Source organism: Leucoraja erinacea, chromosome 2 (genome assembly GCF_028641065.1).
Source record: "Leucoraja erinacea ecotype New England chromosome 2, Leri_hhj_1, whole genome shotgun sequence".
Classification (NCBI taxonomy): Eukaryota; Metazoa; Chordata; class Chondrichthyes; order Rajiformes; family Rajidae; genus Leucoraja; species Leucoraja erinaceus.
This window is the reverse complement of record NC_073378.1, coordinates 80,784,690-80,805,750: the sequence shown is the minus strand read 5'-3', so window position 1 is coordinate 80,805,750 and position 21,061 is coordinate 80,784,690. Positions and strand designations below refer to the sequence as shown.

The following is a 21,061-nucleotide window of genomic DNA, read 5'->3' as shown; positions in this document are numbered from 1 at the left end:
AGGAGGAGGGGGAGAGAGGAGGGGAGAGAGATGGAGAAGGAGAGGGAGGGGGAGGGAGAAGGGGAGAGAAAGGGGGAGGCGGGAGAGGGGAGAGAGAGAGGGGGAGGGAGAAGGGGGAGAGAGAGCGGAGGGAGAGCGGGAGAGGGGGGAGAGAGAGGAGGGGGAGAGAGAGGGGGAGGAGGAGGAGAGGGGGAGGAGAGGGGAGAGAGAGGGATAGAGCAAGAGGGGGGGGAGGAGATATAGGGAGGAGGAGGAAGGGTGGAGAGGGGGAGAGGAGAGAGGGGAGAGGGAGGGAGGGGGAGGGAGGGAGAGAGCTGGAGATGGGGAGGCGGGGGCGAGTGAGGGACGAGGAGAGTGGAGGAGGAGGAGAGGGGAGGGAAGAGAGAGGAGAGGAGGATGAGAGGGTGGAGAGGAGGAGAGAGAGAGGAGGGTGAGAGAGAGAGGAGGGAGGAGGAGAGATGAGAGGAGGGAGAGAGAGAGAGGGAGGGAGAGGGAGAGAGAGAGAGACGGGGAGAGAGAGAGAGGGTGGGGAGAGAGAGAGAGAGAGAGAGAGAGAGAGAGAGAGAGAGAGAGAGAGAGAGGGAGGGGGAGAGAGATTAAGGAGAGAGAGAGATTAGGGGAGAGAGAGTAGGGAGGGGAGAGGGGGAGAGGAGGGGGAGGAGGAGAGAGGGCGAGGAGAGGGGGAAGGAGAAGAGGGGAAGAGGTGGAAATTAGAGGGTGGATGATGAGATATGCTCATTTATTGTGCACTATACATGTACAGTGAAAAATGAAAGCTGCTCGTACTCAGTGCAACAGAAGGACGTTTACAATTTAGCACAAAAACAAGAAAAAGAAAAAACAAAAAACAGAAGAGAGAAGGGGGGAAGGGGGGGGGGAAATGCAGGGAATGGGAGGGAGGGAGGGGTGAGAGAGAGGGAGGAGAGAGAGAGTAGAGGGGGAGAAAGAGTGGAGGGGAGAGGGGGAGGGGGGGGTATAGAAAGGAGGGGGTGAGTGAGGGGAAGGGAGGAAATGGGAGGGGGGAGAGAAGAAGGGGGGGAGAGAAGAAGGGGAGTTGGAGGGGGAGAGAAGAGGAGGGGAGAGGTTGGGGGGAGAGAAGAGGAGGGGGGGAAAAGAGGAGGGCGGGGAGGTGGAGGGGGGAGAGGTGGTCATCAGCTGCTGGGTCAGCGGTCAGATTGGTTAACCAATTTTAATAAAAAAGTCAGGAAAAATTATATACCAAATGTACAGAGGATTGGATTTCTAAAATCACCAGGAAAATCTCGACAGAAATATATAAACATTCTCCCTGTTTCGGCGCCTGGTCTTCGAGACGATACCACACACAGGCACAAACACACACACACACACACACACACACACACAGAGTTTTAAAAGTATACTAGACCAAGTGCAGACCCCTTGGGTCTGTTTCCCCATCACGCGTATGTGGGGGGTGGGGGCTGCGGCATCACACTCACACTAACCACCCCCCCCCCCCCCCCCCCCCCCCCCAAAACACACAGGGGGGGGGGGGAGGGGGGGGGAGAGGAGAGGGGGTGGGGGAGGGGGGGGGTGGGGAGAGGGGAGGGTGGGGAGGAGTGGACGGAACGGGGGGAGGGGAGAGATTGGGGAGGGAGAGGAGAGGGGGGGGGAAGGGGGAGAGGGAGATGGGGAGGGGGGGGAGGGGGAGGGCAGGAGGGGGGAGGGCAGGGAGGGGGGGGAGGAAGGGGGGGGGGTGGGGGCGGAGATGTTAGAGGGGGGGGACAGGTGGAGGGGATGAGGGGAAGGGGAGAGGGGTAGAGGGAAGGGAGCGGGGGGAGGGGGTGGAGAGGGGTGGGGAGGGGGAGGGGAGAGAGGTGGGGGAGGGTGGGAGAAATGGGGAAGAGTGGGAAGTGAGGGGGAGAGGGGTAGCGGGAAGTGGTTGCAAGAGAGAGGGGAAGGGGGTGGGGGGAGATGGGGGGTGAAGAGGGGTGGGGAAGGGAGAGAGAGGGGTGGGAGAGGGGAGGAGGGGAGGGGTGAGGAGAGAGGGAGATGGAGGGAGGAGAGAGGGGGAAGGGGAGGAGGGAAGGGGGGGGGGGAGGGAGGGAGGGAGGGGTGGGGGGGAGAGAGAGGTGGGAGAGGGGGGAGGGGGAGAGGGGGAGGGAGGGGGAAAGGGAGGGGAGAGGGGGGAGGAGGAGGGAGGGGGGGGGGGAGGGAGAGAGGGGGAAAGGGGAGGGGGGAGGGGGATGGGGAGAAGAGGGGTGAGAGGGAAGGGGGGAGGGGAGGAGGGGGAGAGAGGGTGGGGAGGGGAGAGGAGAAAAGCCAAACGGGGGGGGGGAGAGGTGGGAGAGAGGGGGAGGGATAGTGGGAGGGGGAGGGGTAGGGGCAGTCCATCTCTTCCCCATTCCCTAACACCCCCAATCCTCTTTCTCTATTCCCACACAAGCGATCACGTATTACGTGCTTCGACACAGGCTGCGGGGGTGGGGGGGAAGGATTGTATTTGAAATGTGTACATAAACACGACAAAATTTAATGAGGAGTGGATTTGAGAATGTAAAAGTGAAATCTCTACCGAAATGGAAAAAATCTCGGAGTTTCAGCGTGTGGTTTTGGCGGACCAATGAATCAAGGGGCAAAAATCTAATCTGAAAAAATATCTGAAAATGGAATCTGACACACACAAACACACACGCACACACAAACACACACACACCCACAAACACACACAAACACAGAGTTTTAATATATAGATAGATAAGATATGATTATAATATTACCATTAATAATACGGGTTGTTTTGACCTGCAGTGATTGCTTACCATAAATCAAATTGAATGCCGATCATTTAATAAATAATTAAAGGACAGAAACTGCTTATTTAGTGAGGCAGTTTTAGCATTTAGGTTGTGTCCACATTTTCCAATGGAAATATTTCAACAGCAGAGCTTAATTTAAACTAAGAGTTGAAGCACTTGAACTTTAATATTTTAAAGTGCATTTTGTTCCCTGTCTCTTACAACATTATGCAAATTCACCAAATTGATTTTTCTGTCAATTAAGTAAAAATTAAAACTAATACTGATAGTCTGTGAGGTTGGAGACACGCTGGGGTCATGCCAGTGTGGTGCCTATCTGAATTGTCAGTTTTTCTCCATTTAAACTGCGGTAATTTTCAAACTATTATTTGAGAATTGTTATTCCAAACTGTCATTCCTATCTGTCACTGTATGTCATGTTGTCACTTGCGGGCGGAGCACCAAGGCAAATTCCTTGTATGTGAATACTCGGCCAATAAACTTATTCATTCATTCACTTATAGAGCTGTCAAATGGTGGTGGCATGGTGGCGGTAGAGTTGCTGCCTTACAGCGCCGAGACCCGGGTTCGATCCTGACTACGGGTGCTGTCCCTGTGACCTGCATGGGTATTCTCCGAGATCTTTGGTTTCCTCCCACACTCCAAAGAAGTTCAGGTATGTAGGTCAATTGGCTTGGTAAATGTAAAAAATGTCCCTAGTGTATGTAGGATAGTAATAATATGCTGGGATCGCTGATCGGCATGGACGGTAGGCCGAAGGGCCTGTTTGCACACTGTATCTCTAAACTAAACTAAAGTAAACTAAAACTAAACTAAACTGAGAATTACTGACAGAGGCAACATGCTGAATCCATGCATTCATTCTGCAACTATACTGCAAAGTTTCCAGTCCTGTGCATCCAGTGCTTCCACACATCAAAAACAAATTCCCGGAAATAGAATCCCAAATTTCCTGGAATTTGATGGTATTTCCTGAAATTTTTAAAAATGCTTCCTGTGTGCTATTTGTTGTTGTCTTTCTTTTGCGAACACACGTTAACAACACAAAGAAGAACAAGGTAAAACGGATCTATGTAACTACACCGTATCCGCCTGCTTTTACTCACTTGTTCAGTGTTATGCACCTCTCTCTCCTCTCCCGAATCTCTCTCTCTCCCTATCTCTCCCCTCCCCCCTCCTTCTCTCCCTCTCTCTCATTCTCTCTCTCTATATATTATCTTTTAATCTTCAATAATCTTAGTAATTCCCCTCTCTCTCTCTCTCTCCCTCTCCCCCTCCCTCTCTCCTCTCTCTCCCTCCCCCTCTCTCTCTCTCTCCCTCTCCCCTCCCCTCTCTCTCCCTCTCTCTCCCTCTCTCTTTCTCCCTCGCTCTCTCCCTCCCTCTCCCTCACCCTCTCTCTCTCTCCCTCCTTCCCTTCTCTATCCCCCCATCCCTCTCCTACCCCCCTCTCTCCCCCTCTCTCCCCCCTCTCCCTCTCTCCCCCCTCTCCCTCCCTCTCCCCCCTTCCCCCTTCCCCCCTCCCATTCTCTCCCCTCCCTCTACCTCCCTCCCTCGCAGCGTTGGAGGGCCCATGGCGGGGGGAGACGGGGGCACGGCCGGAACGGCGCCTGGTGTCAGATCACAACCGCTGCCAGGACGGGGTTCAGAGTCAGTCGTTCCTGTTCCTGCCTGGCTACAGGAGAACAGTCTCTCCGTACCGTCAGCAGCGGACCGATCCCTGGACGCCAGGCTGACCGGCGGCGAGGCTCCGACGCCGTGGATGGAGGCGATGGACCGGGTGGGCAGACACCACAGCCACGGACCCTAAGAAGCGGACACTCCTTTTTTTCCCCCAAATCGTCCCGCGGGCTGGATTGGACCCCTTTTGCTTGTAGTTTGACACCCCTGATATAAAACAAGCGTGGACCTCTTGGATCCAAATCCCCCTTCCCCAACTCAATATTCCACAGCCCCACTCACCCAGAAACGAGGCAATATCGTGAAAATGGTGATCTGGTCCCACCAGGGCCCACTACGCCAGTCCCTACCATGTCAGCAGCGCCATTTTCAATTGTGACGCGGCTGACGGGCCTCCCCTAACTACGCAGGGGCTGATGGCCGTAAATATACTTTTTTCCCCCATATCATCCCGCTGGCCGGATACGGAAATTTCCCGAAATTATTTAATTTCCCTAAAATTGCCCGAAGACGACCAGAATTTCCCGAATTTTGGTAATTTCCTTCAAAGTGGAAACACTGTGTGCATCTGACACTGTAATGCATAAAATATACCAGATGTGACAGTGGGCCTTAGTAGGCTTTTATTTATTTTTTCTATGTGACTGAGAAATAATCTAAATCAGGTTTGAGCCCTTTAAGGAAACTGTCTTTCACTGCCACCAACCCTTGGACTGACAGTCCTGCGTCATTTTTATAATGTGTGACCAGCTCCTCGACAAGTTTCACACCTCACTCTCCTGAAACGACCAACCTTCTCCAATCGAAGCACACAATGTAGACCTAGCTGAGTCCAGCAACCTTTTTCAACCACCAGTGCCCAATCCACAACCATCTGCAAGCCTCTCAGATTTCCTTCGTACAACAATTCTTCAGTAGTGCATGATACGCTTCTCCTTTTGCAGATGGTGATGCTTACAGCAGTTTCTATATTAGTCCATAGCACATTTATTGCTTTGCTGAGAACCAAGCAAGTGATTTATTCAAAGATACACAATCTCTCAGCAGTGGGTTCAAAGACATACTTCAGGTAACTCCACAATACACCCCCTCTCCCCTTTCTACCCCTGGCTGACCTTGCACCTATATCTCCTCTCCCTATCCTCTCCACCTACAACCCTAAATAACTTGCATCTTGTCAATCCTCTAGGTACACAATTTGCAGCTCTCTAATCCTTTTTTCTCACACCTTGTGTGTGTACATCTCTGGTCTTTTTCCAACCATTTGCCCATCACCAAACCCCCCCCCCCCCCCCCCCCACCACCTTGCCTGTGTTCACCTATGGCCTGCCATGCTTTGTCCTGCCCCTCCACTCTTCTAGCTTTCTTTCCTCCCATCCCTGCAATCAGACTAAAGAAAGATCCTGCCCTGAAACGCCACCTGTCCTTGTTCTCCAGGGCTTTTGAGGTATATAATCACACACCAGCAAATTCATAAACTCAATTTTTCAAATATCACAACTTCTTTTTGTTTTTAAAGTTGTTCCTTGCTTAACTGGCAAGTGAGATTTCTGGCCTTATTAAGCCAGTCATGTACTAAGTTTATTTCAATCAGTAGTTACTATATACTATGTGATTGGTATACACAACTTACAATATTGTTTCAAAGAAAAACTTCAGGATAAAGTATTAAAGCATGTAAAAAATGAAATGGTGACAACAATCATATTTTTTTTTTGTAGAACTCTTACCTGATCCCATGGAGAAATGATCCCGCCAAAGCACATGAAGAGGTAACCCATAGCGACCAGACATGCCCAAACTACTAGGGAAAACACATGAAGTAGCTTTCGGAACACAGTCTCCATGCAGACCAGCACAAAAATAGTGAAGAATATAGCCAAGGCAGTTGGAACAGTGATTATGAAAGCCACATGGTCGTCGATATCCTGGGGAAAAGAAATGAAAAGCTGGTTAAGCATATTCTCGCTGCAGGTCTGGAATGATTTGTGCATTTAATAATATTAATTATATGTAGAAATAGTGATGACATAGTCTATTATTCAGCAGTTTCAAAAAAAATTCTAATGTTTGATCATCCACTGTTTCAAACTGAACATCAAAATTCAGCGATATAATTAAGTCCATGAATCCAATCTATTCTACATATTTACAGTAATTTACAGTAATGTGTTATAATTAACATATAAGAAAAAAATGTAATTGATTTAATGACTTTAATGGCTTTAATGGCTTTATCATTCCACAGATATAGATAACTGCAGTATTTATATTTATTTAGATCACACTTATTGTGTATGTTGTGAAAAATACATAAATGACACTCAAAATGCAATTAAAACACACATTTATAATGCCGCAATTAGGAATAACTAATTAAATGGATATAAATATTGCTGTGCCCAGGCGGGTTGCTACTTATTTCAGAAACATCTATAATAGACTTCCTCTACATTAGGTTGCCAAACATATTCCCAATTGCACATGTGGTCAATTGGTTAATTGAAATTTCAGTAACCCCTAAATTTTTTGACAAGGTTGCATCATTATTATCTTTAAAACAGATATGCCCTACAATATTGTTACTGAGTGTGCTTTATACACTGGTTAGGAAGTCCCAACCGTGGCTCTTCTTGATTGACAAGAGCAAATTGGAAGGCAATAAAAACACTTACAACAGATTCAGTGCTTAATTTACAGTCCTTTTGTTTTCAGTGGAAAAAATCCAAGAAAAGATCTTCCCCTTATGTCCTAATAGTTGGAATTCTGTCATGTAGCATGCTCTAGTTGGCAACAGTTCACAGTTGTTTTCCTTATACATCTATTTGGGTGTTTAGTGACAATGCCATTATTATTTTTGAGTCTGTCTATGTAATGGTGGTTATTCCTATTTTCATCAAGTGAGCCGGGAGGAGTCAGAGAGACCATGACAGTGATTTAGTTTCAAGCAGTTTGCAGATCTAAAATGTCCTGGCAGCATTCGACAAGACCCAATACTGTGGGCAGAGGCATGCTGACAGTAAAGACTATGTACCTATTATTAAATGTATCTGATAGTCAACACTAAGAAATAATTTATGAAGTTATTACATAAATGACTATCCCTTTCTGACGTAGACTCTGAATCAACATTCAGATTAATGAAATTCCAATTCTATACCAGTCTCACTTTCCAAGTGTGATGCTTCAGCTAATCGTCTCCCTTCACTTTGCAGGGCTCAACACATTAAGTGGCAGGAAGGATTTCTCTTGCTGCTACATAAGGAGATTCTCAACTTAGTGATTCAATTTATCTGCCTGTGGTACGATTCAACAAATGGTTTTTAATAATTGTTTAAAGTTGCAAATGTATAAGGAAAGAATAAGATTAGATTAGCTTATTCTCATATACATCAGAAGATCCTTGTGCACATGAAGCTTGCACAGTAAACGGTGTGTATATATATATATATATATATATATATATATATATATATATATATATATATATATATATATATATATATATAATGTAATGATAAATAAAGCAATAAATACTGGTACAAATCAGCAGAATGTGCAAGACTATAGTTCAGTCTGAAGCAGTGCGAAATAACCTTAAAGTACAATAACAGAATAACTAAATAAGGTACAGTGTAGGAAATATGGCAACATCTACTTGGAAGGTGTGTAAGAAGTGCTTGGTTCAAGAGTTAGCTAGTAGTTGGAAAAAAGCTCATCTTAAGTCTGGATATCTGAGCATTGATGCTCCTGTTCATTCTCCCAGAAAGTAGAAGACAGAAAAGGTAATGGTCAGGCTGACAGGCATCTTTAACAACACTTCCAGCCTTCCCAAAGCAAAGCACTGAAATGATGGACTGGGTGGAAGCAAGTGGCGAACTGGTGATGGACTGAGCTGTGTTCACAGTGGGGAAGGGGAAGGGGGGGAGAGAGAGACGGAGGGGGGAGAGAGACAGGGGGGGGGGGGGGGGGGGGGGGGAGAGAGAGAGAGAGAGGGGGGAGAGGGAGAGAGAGAGGGGGGGAGAGAGAGAGAGAGAGGGAGAGAGAGAGAGAGAGAGAGAGAGAGAGAGAGAGAGAGAGAGAGAGAGAGAGAGAGAGAGGGGGGGAGAGAGAGAGGAGAGAGAGAGGAGGGAGAGAGAGAGAGAGGGAGAGGGAGAGGGAGAGAGGGGGGAGAGGGAGGGGGAGAGAGGGAGGGGGGGAGAGGGGGGGGAAGAGAGAGAGAGGGAGAGAAGGGGGGGAGGGGGGGGGGGAGAGAGAGAGGGAGGAGTGGGGCAGTGCGGCAGGTGCCTAAGTGAGCTCGGAGCGATCCGAGGACCAAAGTTCCGGAAGTGGCGGCGCTGCCTTACAGCTGCGGCTCGCCTGCAGTCCTTGTCTTTTCTGTTTTTTGTTTTCTCTTGTCCCGTTTTTGCAGTTTATTGTTATAAAGGCCAACATGCTATTTGCTTTCTTCACTGCCTGCTGTACCTGCATGCTTACTTGCATTGATTGATGACCAAGGACCCCCAGATCCCGTTGTACTTCCCCTTTTCCCAACTTGACACCATTTAGATAATAATCTGCCTACTTGTTTTTACTACCAAAGTGGATAACCTCATATTTATCCACCTTAAACTGCATCTGCCATGCATCTGCCCACTCACCCAACCTGTTCAAGTCACCCAGCAATCTCATAGCATCCTCCTCACAGTTCACACTGCTACCCAGCTTTGTGTCATCTGCGAATTTGCTCATGTTACTTTGAATCCCTTCATCTAAATCATTCATGTATATTGTAAATAGCTGCTGTCCCAGCACCGAGCCTTGCGGTACCCCACTGGTCACTGCCTGCCATTCTGAAAGGGACCCGTTAATCTCTACTAATTGTTTCCTGTCTGCCAACCAATTTTCTATCCATGTCAGCACTCTACCCCCAATGCCATATATCCTAATTTTGCCCACTAATCTCCTATGTGGGACCTTATCAAATGCGTTCTGAAAGTCCAAGTACACTACATCCATTGGCTCTCCCTTGTCCAATTTCCTTGTTACATCCTCAAAAAATTCCAAAAGATTAGTCAAGCATGATTCCCCCTTCTTAAATCCATGCTGACTCGGACCAATCCTGTTACTGCTATCCAAATGTGCTGCTATTTCAACTTTTATGATTGACTCCAGCATCTTCCCCACCACCGATGTCAGGCTAACTGGTCTATAATTCCCTGTTTTATCTCTCCTGCCTTTCTTAAAAAGTGGGATAACATTAGCTTCAATCCACAGGAACGGATCCTGAATATATAAAACATTGGAAAGTGATCCCCAATGTGTCCACGATTTCTAGAGTCACTTCCTCAGCAAAGAGCCTGAATCTACCCACAAGCTAATATTCAGACTTTTAATCTGTGCTACTACTAAACCCGTACAATCCATATAATCACAATTAACTCTCATCCCTTCTTTTGCTCATTTGCTACTGAAAAGCTCATCCTTTGTTGCCATTACACTTGGACTGCCGACCAACTTCCCTTGATAACTTCTATAAATATGAGATCCTGAAAAATTCACCCACAATGAACTTCCTTGCGATATTACATTCACCAAATACCTCATTGCTCACTGCCATATATTCTCATCTCATTAAAAAAAAGCTTACATTTTTAAATACTCACCAGAATTACCAAACAACCTTATGACTTGCTCTTTCCCTATAGCTTCCTCCACCCAGCAACTCACAAAGATATTTCTGGTCCCACAGCGGACCTCTTGATTCTGCTTCCACTGACAAGAACCTAAACTCAGAAATTTCCTATTTAGATCTTCTTGCCTCTATTTCCCCGCTGGGGTCTGTCGTTCATATTGGCATGTGGTTTTCAATGCAGTCGCTCTTCCTGTTTTTTGCTCTAATCATATGTGCAGGGATCAAGGGGTATAGGGAAAAAGCTGGAATATGGTACTGAAATTAAACTCCACACTAGATCTATGATGCAAGGAAAGAGTGATGCCCTGGCTCTGATTCTGGGTGAACATTCTGAGATTAACATGTTTTATGGCTGTTGGTATTCTGCCTCAGATTGGTTTGTGGGAGTCTATAAATATTAGTCTCACCCCTCGACTGACTGGTATGAACCTGCTGTAGTAGAATAATTCACATAGTTCCTTTTCTGCAGCATCATGTGCCAGCATTTTAAGCCAACTTTGTGGAATGAGATGTGACAATGTTTAAATCTCCAGTTCAAAAATGAGACCCTAAATTATATTACATGATTCACTACGTTAAGCTGCTCTGTAATTTTCCACTTCCTGTCTTTGGGGAATATGTTTCTTCATAAATTTAGTTTATAATTTTAGCATGCATTTTGCAGTGGAAATATGACAACGCAATTATTCTCTGAACCATTTTTCTCTTTTTTTGTATTTGTATGATTTCATTCTCTCTTTATCATTTCTGAAACAATTTTTCTGATTTAACAAAATGTCCTAAATTCTGATTCATACTTTCCATGCACATGTGTTGCCGATGCAATTTATTAATTGTTCTTTTGTTTCCTTTGTACCTTAATGTTAAATACATTTGTAAACATACTATTTGCACACCATAACAGTTTAATTTCAAATTGGCATTTGCAATGGAAAATATGTTTTGTTCTGTAGGCAGAGAGGTTTACTAAGTTTTGGAGTAAGCCAAATCATACAGACAGCATAGCCTGGCTGCATATCTGAATACACTAATATAGATGGTATTGTAGACAATGAAGATGCTTATCCAGAATTACAGCATAATCTTGAGCAGCTAGACAAGTGGGCCAAGAATTGGTCTATTCAGATACTGTAAGTGTAAGGTGTTGCATTTTGTGCCCTGAGGAATGGATTAGAGCAGTGGGACTGAGGAATGCAAGTACAAAGTTTCCCGAAAGTGATGTCGCAAGAAGATAGGGGTGAAAAATACTTTTGCCACGTTGGCTTTCATCAGTCAGGGAATTGAGAGTAAAAGGTGGGACGTTAGGGTACAGTTGTACAAGGCATTGATGAGGCTGCACTTGGAGTGTTGTGTTCAGTATTGGCCATCCTGTTATTGGATGGATGCCATTAAGCAGGAAAGAATGCAGAGAAGGTTTATGAGTTGTTTGCCAAGTCTCAAGGAACTGTAGGAAGAGTTTGGCCAGGCTAGGATTTTATTCCGTGGAGCAAAGGAAGTTGAGGGGTGATCTCCTGCAGGTGTATAAAATCAAGGTTCCTCCTGGGAACCAATACAGCAAGGTTCCTCCTGGGCAGTTTAAGCGCTTCAAGTGTTGCTTCATCTCAACAATTTGCTCCAATTCATTTTTTTGTAACACGATAGTTTTCATTGTATAGACACTGATCATGTATTTGTGGGCTGCATAATGAATTATTAGCCATCTGGTCAGAAGGTAGCACTTGCCATCTAGTAACCACCATGTGATGCTTGCTGGCTCAAATGCAGATTACTGTCAAATACAGGCATCACACCAGTTACTGGCCTGCATGGTCTGCTCTTTATGGTCATTCAACATGTGGGTGTTGAGCGACTAAAATTCCTTTCAGTTTTGATGTGGGATAGAGTGACACACAGTTCATTACTTTAGTTTTACTTTTATTTTAGAGATATTGTGCGGAAACAGGCCCTTCGGCCCACTGAGTCCATGCCGATCAGTGATCACCTCGTACACTTACATTATCCTACACACTAGCGACAATTTACTTTTTTTTTACCGAAGCCAATTAACCTACAAACCTGTACATCTTTGGAGTGTGGGAGGAAACCGGAGCACCAGGAGAAAACCTAGGCGGTCACGGGAAGAACGTAAAACTCCGTACAGACAGCATCCATAGTCAGATCAAACCCAGGTCTCTGGTGCTGTAAGGCAGCAAGTCTATCACAGTGCCACCGTGCCACTCAGACATTGATTTGAAGGCATTCAGCATCATCCCACACCCACAGTGAAGCTAAAAAACAATATCTGATTTCCTCAGGTTACTTGGAAATATTTTTCCCTTGACTGTTTTTTTCCCTAGGGCAGCTTTTTCTAGCTTATCAATTTCTAAAGTAACTTTTAAATGGTATCCACTTCCTGATAAAAATGACATTCTAACCAACTTGGCCTGCATAATACAAATAGTATTCCCTAATTAATCCATCACATTACATCCCATTCATGTTATAGGAAAACTCATTATAGCAGAACTACCTGTATCTCTGAAAATGGCTAATACCAGGTCTAATCTCAGCTCCTTTAATTTGTAAGGACAAATTTTCACACATCAATTCTTCATGTATTATAATAGCCTAACCTTCCCTCCTTCACTGGAAATTGTAACAATTCTGCAGAGTTGCCTGCATTGATAAATGTTAAAGTTGACATTCATCGTGGCACGATCAGCATCAGTAGAAATACATCAAATTTACCATGGTATTTAAGTAAGATTCAGAGATTCAGAAATATAGATACACCTTTCTGGTAGGTGAGGGATTACTGCTTAAGAACAAACTATTATGGATAAACTCAGTTAAAAAAAGTTAGTTATAATACGCTTCTAAATTAAACTATTCTTGAAAGTCTTCGAGAAAGTGATAATCCATGAGAATAGAATAATTTTAAATATGGAGACACAAGGAGCTGCAAATATTCAGATTTTTCAAAATTCTAATATTACTGCATTTCAGTTAAAAACAAAACTAGTTATCAATATCCATGTGAACATTGGATATAACCAATTCAAAGTTTGCGAATTTGGTAGATTGCACACATGTATCGTATTAGTCTCATGAGCACTAATGCTTCAAATTTGCATGATCATGCTTTCTAAGCACTTCATAAGAACAATTTGATTGCTTTATTTACCATTTTCTGAAAGCATTTTTCCTTCTTTTTCTCTAGAAGTAACATTTGCGAGAACTTGGGGCTTCACCGCCTGCTGGAATGTTGTTCACAGCAGAGGAGCTCTGACTGCCCTTAATGATTTCTAACCGAGTTCGTCAGTTAACGTTTATGAATGGGACACAGAATCAGTCAGCACACATATTCCAAGCAACTTATAATTTGGTTTACTATTCAATGCTCTGATCTTCATTTATTTGGATAATAAATTAATACAGTTGTAATGCCTACTTTTTACATAAAAGCTTAAATAATGGCAATTGTGATCGTTCAGTAATTATTAAACATTAAAATATAAAGCATCTTACCAGCCCTGAAGCAAAGAAGACAGCGAGTAGTGATAAACAGGCTCCCATAACAATCAGAAGCAAGAAAACAATCAAAGGATGCTGCTGGCTCATGCAGTAATATGACTCATACAGCCAGTCGGTTGACTTTTGTGTAGCTGGGACATCGTCAGTTCTGTTAAGCAAATAGCGTCTCCTCTTCATTGTGTCTTGCCACATAAAAATCAGCAATTAAGCTTTTCAACCCTCAATTAACTGGAGTAAAATCAGCAAGGTGCAGTTGAGGGAGCATTCTCATATCATATTGCTGAAGCAACATGTTGAGTTGTGATGATCGTGAAGTAAACTGTGAGCAAGACTGATGTACAGAACAGAGGGTGCACTCATCTCAATCAAAATGCATTATCCTTGAGAACTATCTCCTCGCATAATCGATGTTAAACAACTGTAGCAAATGACTTTCAATTGATGCAATGCAACATAAGAAACAGTCCCTTATTTTCTTTTGTGATCAATCTCCCACTCTTCTGAATAACCTACAAAAGAAAGAACATATACAGTTAGTTAACTGATTAGGGCATCTGATGTGACCACATGTCAGAAACATAGTAAAATGTTTTTCCAAGCCAGAAGAATAATTAAAATATAATCCAATTAACTGGACTGCAGTTTTCTGTTTCCCTCTAGTATTTTCAGAATTTATCAATAAGATCTGAACCAACTAAATACACACCACATAGCAATCTAAGGGGAAACTATTTACACAAAGGATGGTAGTGATGAGGAATGAACTGCTGGATGGAGGTGGTACTTGAGTCAGGTGCTATCACAATGTTTAAGAAACATTTAGACAGCTACATGGATAGAATAGGTTTAGAGCGATATAGGCCAAATTTACTCGTGTAAATGGGGTATGTTGGTCAATGTGGATAAGTAAAGGGCCTGTCCCACTTGGACGACTTAATCCACGAGTTTAGAAGACCCTACTAGACGAGTTGAAAAAAATGTCAAGGTCGTGTTGACTCACCGAAGTAAAAGACCTCCTACGACCTCCAAGGATTAGGTCTACGACCTCATACGACTATGTCTACGGCCTCCTACGACCCCCCTCGACCTCAGTCTTCCACACCTAAGACCAACTACAACTAGCTACGAGTGGAAAATGATCACATGATAAAATGATGTAATGTTTGCATTTTTTTTCTCGGGCCAGTAACCGACCCTACGACTATCTACGACAACCTACCTATCATCATGACCTATTACGACCTACCTACGAGTAAAAAGTGTCCATTTTTTCTATGTCAACCTTTTTTTAACTCATGGACATTTTTTATCAGGCTGGAAAAAACGCCGCGACCTACTTGAGGCCACGAGTACGCGGAGACCACTCAAGAGTATGAGGAAGAGTTACGAAGACCTCCTACAAACTCGTGACGACCATGCTGCGAGTATGAGTCAAGGGCAAACTCGGCAGAGGTCGCCTATTAGGTCATGAAAGTGGGACGGGGCTTTAGGCTGAAGGGCCTGTTTCCACATTGTATCACTATGAAAAATCCTGTGTGGTTTATGTGATGGTAAGTTCTAAAAAATGTGGTGTTTGTTTCATTATTGTTGCTTTAGTCAATTTAACATTTTATTTGAAACGTTGCAACTTTGACAATGCAGCATTCACATTACTACACTGGAATATCCATCTAGATTACTATCATCAAGGCTCTGAAGTGGGACTTAAACATACAACTTTCTGTCTTGGAGATTATGGTGCAATAGCTGACAAATTTACTTCAATTTCCCTGGATCTTTTCATTTTGAGTTGGATTTTCGTATAGTTTAATATCATTTAGAGATACAGTATGGAACTAGACTCCTCGACCCACAGAGACCATGCTGACCAGTGATCTCCGCACGCTAGCGCTATCCTACAAACACAAGGGACAATTTGTAATTATACCAAGCCAACCTACAAACCTGTACGTCTTGGAAGTGTGGGAGGAAACCAAAGATCTTGGAGGAAACCAACACAGGTCATGGGGAGAACATACAAACCCCGTACAGACAAGCACCCATGGTTAGGATCGAACCCGGATCTCTGGTGCTGTAATGGGCCTGTCCCATTTAGGCGATTTTTTATCTGTGGTTGCAGGGGAAAATACCTGGGAGCAGGTGGTTTGGGCAGGAAGGGGTGAGTGAATATAGGAGTTGCAGAGACCATTGACTATGTGGAAGACAGAAAGGGTTGGGATGGGAAGATGAGATTGGTGGTGGGATCACGTTGAAGATGGTGGAAATGTCAGCTAAATCTAACTCTCTCTTGAATAATATCTGCAAGAGGCATAGTGGGAGGTGTAGTCCCAGTAACTGCGGGAGCCAGTGGATTTGCAGTAGATTTCTGTCAATAGTTTTTCTCCTATGATGAAGACAGAGAGCTGAAGAAAGGGGAGAGAGGTGTTGGAGATAGTAAGTACATTTGAGGGGAGGGTGGAAGTTAGTTGTAAAGTTACTGAAATCAGCGAGTTCTGCCTGGGTGCAGGGGGCAACCCTGATGCAGTCATTGATGTAGTGGAGAAAGAGTTGGGAAACGATGCCTGTGTATGTTTGGACCAAGCACTGTTCAATGTATCTGATAAAACGTCAGGCAGAACTGAGGACCATGCGAGCGCCCTTGGCTACACCTTTAACGAAGAAAGTGAGAGGAGTCAAAAGAGAAGTTGTTGAGGGTGAGATCAAGTTCCACCAGGTAGAAGAGAGTGTAAGTAGAGTTAAACTGATCGGGTCTCTGTTCAAGGAAGAACACAGAGAGTGGTGAATCTCTGCAAATTCTCTGCCACAGAAGGTAGTTGAGGCCAGTTCATTGGCAATATTTAAGAGGGAGTTAGATATGGCCGTTGTGGCTAAAGGGATCAGAGGGTATTTCTGAGAAGGCAGTTACAGGATACTGAGTTGGATGATCAGCCATGATCATATTGAATGGCGGTGCAGGCTCGAAGGGCCAAATGGCCTACTCCTGTACCTATTTTCTATGTTTCTATGTTTCTAAGACCTTCCTAGTGGGAGAGGTGTGCATGTTTCAGCTGTCTTTGTGTGTGTGCTTCCAAAGGTAAATAATGTGGAATCTGCTCTCAGATTACTGGGCAATTGAGGTTTATGACTCCTTAGTCATAAAAAATTGGCACGAGATCAAGATCAAGAGATGGCATCAAATCATTGTCAACACCACAGATATTCTTAATTAGGTACTAATCTATTCAGAATCTTTTCACACGCCTTATCTTAAAGATTGCTTTTGTGGATGAATTAAGGACAGTGTTCTGTGGAATGAATGCGTAGTGGAGAGAATGCTTTCCCATATCAATAATCTGTGAGCGTTTATGTTCTTATGTTAATAGTTATTCAATGTTCTTTACCCCTTTACTCACAAATAATTGCCTGTAAATTGTAATGCAGCTTAGCAGGTGTTCAAGGTGGGCACGGCAGCAAATTGCTAGCATTTTGGTAGTTGGACTGAAGCTGTATACATTTGTTATTTCCTTGGCCTTCAGCACAACCAGGCTGGCACACATTCAGGACAGAAAACATACAATACAATACAATACAATACAATTTATTTGTTGTCATTTGAACCCAGAGGTTCAAACAAAATTTGGTTTCTGCAGTCATACAAACAAGAAGAACCAAGACACAACACAATTTACACAAACATCCATCACAGTGAATCTCCTCCTCACCGTGATGGAAGGCAAAGTCTTATCTCTCCCCTGCACTCCTCGTTCTCCTCCCGATGTCAGTTAAACATCCCAGTCAGTATTCCTTTTCCAGGCCTGGGATTTACAGTCATAGGACAAAATAGGACTGCACAGTTGGGGGGATTGTGCTTGAAGTTTGGATGAAGTGGTGGGTGAGGAGCAGGATGAGGAATCTGCATTTGGTTATTTGAGGCAAACACCAGGCTAAGGATCCTCATTTTTTCTATTTTTGGAGGGAGTGGAATTTGGAGGAGGGAGAAAAGTTACTGATTGCAAGAATCAAAAATTGTGGTGAGCGATAATAGACGGGACATGGATCATTTTGAGATTAGGAGTGAGACCATGGAATGATGGTGGTTAGAAACCAGTTGTTTGAAGAATAAATGAAATTATTTATCTGCCTTATAGGCAAATTAGTTTGAAGTTCAGAAGATCATAAAGGGCCTGTCCCACAGGCAATTTTATAGGCAACTGCCAGCGACTGTCATGGTCATAGTCGGTCGTCGAAAAACCGGCGACTGGAACCCCCCACGACAATGTCTACGACAAACTACAACAACCTACCACCTATTCGATGTCAAGCTACAGCAAGCTACCGACAACCAACGACCCATTAGGATGTGCACCTACGACAGCACCTACGACAACCAACGACCACACAGGCGACAACCAACGGCCACACGGCCACACAGGCGACAACCAACGACCACACAGGCGACAACACAGGCGAAAACCTACAACGACCGAAGTCAACCTACGTCCTTATCGGCGACAACTGAAGACAATTCAGTCGCCGGTACCTGTCACAGGTTGACATAAGTAGACGCCAATGGAATTCACCGGTTAGCACCGGCGACAACCTACGTCACCTGGCGATAACCTACGATTGCACCTATGTCAGGAGAAGTCAAGCTACGCTCATTGGCGTCAACCCACTGTCGCCAACTGTTGCCAACATCTTTTTGAACATGTTAAAAATCCAACGGTGACCAGAAAGATGCTACGACTCTTTGGGCGACTGAGGAGACTACTCACGAACATACAGGCGACACCCCAGCGACCATGTGATGACACCTGTAGTCACCTAAAAAATAGCCTAAGTGGGACAGGCCGTTAAGTGATAGGAGCAGAATTATGTCATTTGGCCCGTCAACTTCAGTCCTCCATTTAATCATGGCTGATCTCTCTCCTGCCTAACCCCATTCTCCTGCCTTCTCCCCATAACCTTGGATACCCATACTAATCAAGAATCTATCCATCTTGAAGTTGTGATAATAAAACCTCATTGACCTGGAATTGCCCAACTTTGGGCAATCCAGTGATGAGAAGTTCTCCCCACAAAGTGGCAACATAAGTGTTGCATTGGGCTTAATACCATCCCATGTGCTGTTCAACTGGAAGTGATGTTTATTCCGTTTGACTCTGGGGGGCAAAAAAATGCAATTGTGTCTTGCTGTAAAAATGGGTAATGTAATCAAATTTCAAAGCAAATATTTCTAAAGCAAAACCTGCAAAACAATGCCATAAATTTTGATTTACTGTATTTAAGGTAACCAGTAAGAAAAACAGTAAATAACATGAGACATTCCAAAGGTCCAGAGCTAAAAATAGGACTTCAGATAAAGCACTCAGTCACTAATAACCAACTGACAGAATGGGAACAGTGGTAATGCTCTCATTTGAAAAGAGGAAATCAAGAATAGAAGGTAGACAAAAATGCTGGAGAAACTCAGCGGGTGAGGCAGCATCTATGGAGCGATGGAATATGCAACGTTTCGGGTCGAGACCCTTTCTCAGATCGATAATAGTGTGCTTTTTATTAAATGGTGAGTGTTGAAATTAAGTTATGGTACTACTTTCCAGAAAATGATTGAACTATGATTTGATTAAAAAAATATGTTAAAAGGAGAAGGACTGTTCAATACTTTTCCAAGTATCCAACATTTCTGTTTTTGTTTCAGATTCCAGTATCTGCAGTTTTATTTGTTTTCCACCTATTTGTGTATAATTACATGCAATAAGCAGTGCTGAAATTATATTGGTATTTTGTTATTGAACCATTTCCTCATGTCAACTACCAGGTTGAACCAATAAAGTTGTTGGTGTCCATATCTATAAAACCTAATATTTCTGAATACCTACCGAGGTTCACTTCCAGAGTTTTGAAACAGCAATGACAATGAAAGTACCATTGACAATATTCTCTGAAACTGACTGCGACTTTAATACTTTAGTTTAGTTTAGTTTATTGTCACGTGGGGGGGGGGGGGGGGGGGGGGGGCACAGCTTTCTGGAGCCAGTGGGGGGGGGGGCGGCTTTCTGGAGTGCTGGTATGGGTGTTGTTGGCTGCAGGGACTACTGGCCTCCAGAGAGCTAGTATGGACATTGTCAGCCAAATGGATTCTTGGGGTGGCAGCTCAGTCCCTCAAGCCTAATGTGCTGGCAGCTCACTCACGGCTGGTGAGCTGGCAGTTGACTCACGGCTATTCCTTGAAATTCCATTTCAAGCAGAGTGCAAGGCCACCAAATTCAAATCCATTTTCCTACCATTTCAAGCAGGGTGCAAGGCCACAAAATTCAAGTGCAGTTTCATACCACTTCAAGCAGGGTGCAAGGCCACCAAATTCAGGTTCATCTAAAATCAATGTAGTGCAAACAGGAAGTTGTCAAGTTCAGCCAAACAACCATTTGCACTGCCTTTTTACTTCAACTCAAAAACCCCCCGAAACAACCATTTGTACTGCCTTTTTACTTCAAATCAACCATATTTTCATTTTCAAACCACATTAAGGGCACTCACCGTTGAGTAGACATGTGTTCAGTGTTATTCAGAGCTCGGAAAGATGTGAACCTCTCGCTTCCTCCATCTTGCAGAGACTGAGTGAGGCACACCACTTCCGGGTTTTATATTCCCTCCCCCTTCCCACCAGCAGAGGCAGCAGAGAGAATGGCAACATTTTTTAAACATTAATATATCTCTGATTTTTCATTGATGGGAACAATCCTCCAGTCCAGGCAGGCGGAGGGGGGCTCTGAGCGAGGTGGCCAAAAATGACAGCCGTAGGTAACGGCATTCTCTTGGAAATCACAGCACAGCGAGCCAAAAGCGGTCAAGATCAGACTTTTAGTAATATAGATAGATACATGATAATAAAATAATGTTCAGTGCAAGGTAAAGCCAGTAAAGTCCAATCAAGGGTAGTCTAAGAGTCATAAAAGAGCTCTCTGGTTGTGGGGATGATTCGGTTGCCTGATAATAGTTGGGAAGAAACTGTCCCTGAATCTGGTTTTCACACTTCTATACCTTTTGCCTGATGGGAGAGGGGAGAAGAGGGAGGGACCAGGGTGTGATTTGTCCTTGATTATGCTGCTCGCCTTGCCGAGGCAGCGTGAAGTATAAATGGAGTCAACAGAAGGAAGGTTGGATTTTCTGGGTTGCATCCACAATTTGCTGCAATTTCTTGCAGTCCTACTTCAATTGGAAAATCTGGTCTCAATCAGTCTCAAGCACTTTAACATTCTTTGCAACGTTCTCCACTGCAATGAAGTTGAACTGAAATGACTATTAAGATTTGTATGAACTATTTTCACTAAGATACCCAAAGCTCTGCATACTTACTTGCACCTGGTCTGAAAAAGCTTTTAAATGAATATTAAACCAAAATTTGTGCTTAACAATCCAACTGGCACTAAACCCA

At 44.2% G+C, this 21,061-nt stretch overlaps 1 protein-coding gene across 1 annotated transcript in view; it reads right to left on the bottom strand.

Moving 5' to 3' along the window:
* The window catches only part of LOC129711549 (adenylate cyclase type 2-like), a 262,852-nt gene extending 248,827 nt beyond the window's left edge, over positions 1-14,025 (bottom strand). The window contains 2 exon segments of the mRNA XM_055659237.1: positions 6,188-6,385; positions 13,639-14,025. Of these exon segments, the coding sequence (XP_055515212.1) occupies positions 6,188-6,385; positions 13,639-13,836 (396 nt within the window). The 5' untranslated portion in view covers positions 13,837-14,025.
* Between the last annotated feature and the right edge of the window lie 7,036 nt (positions 14,026-21,061).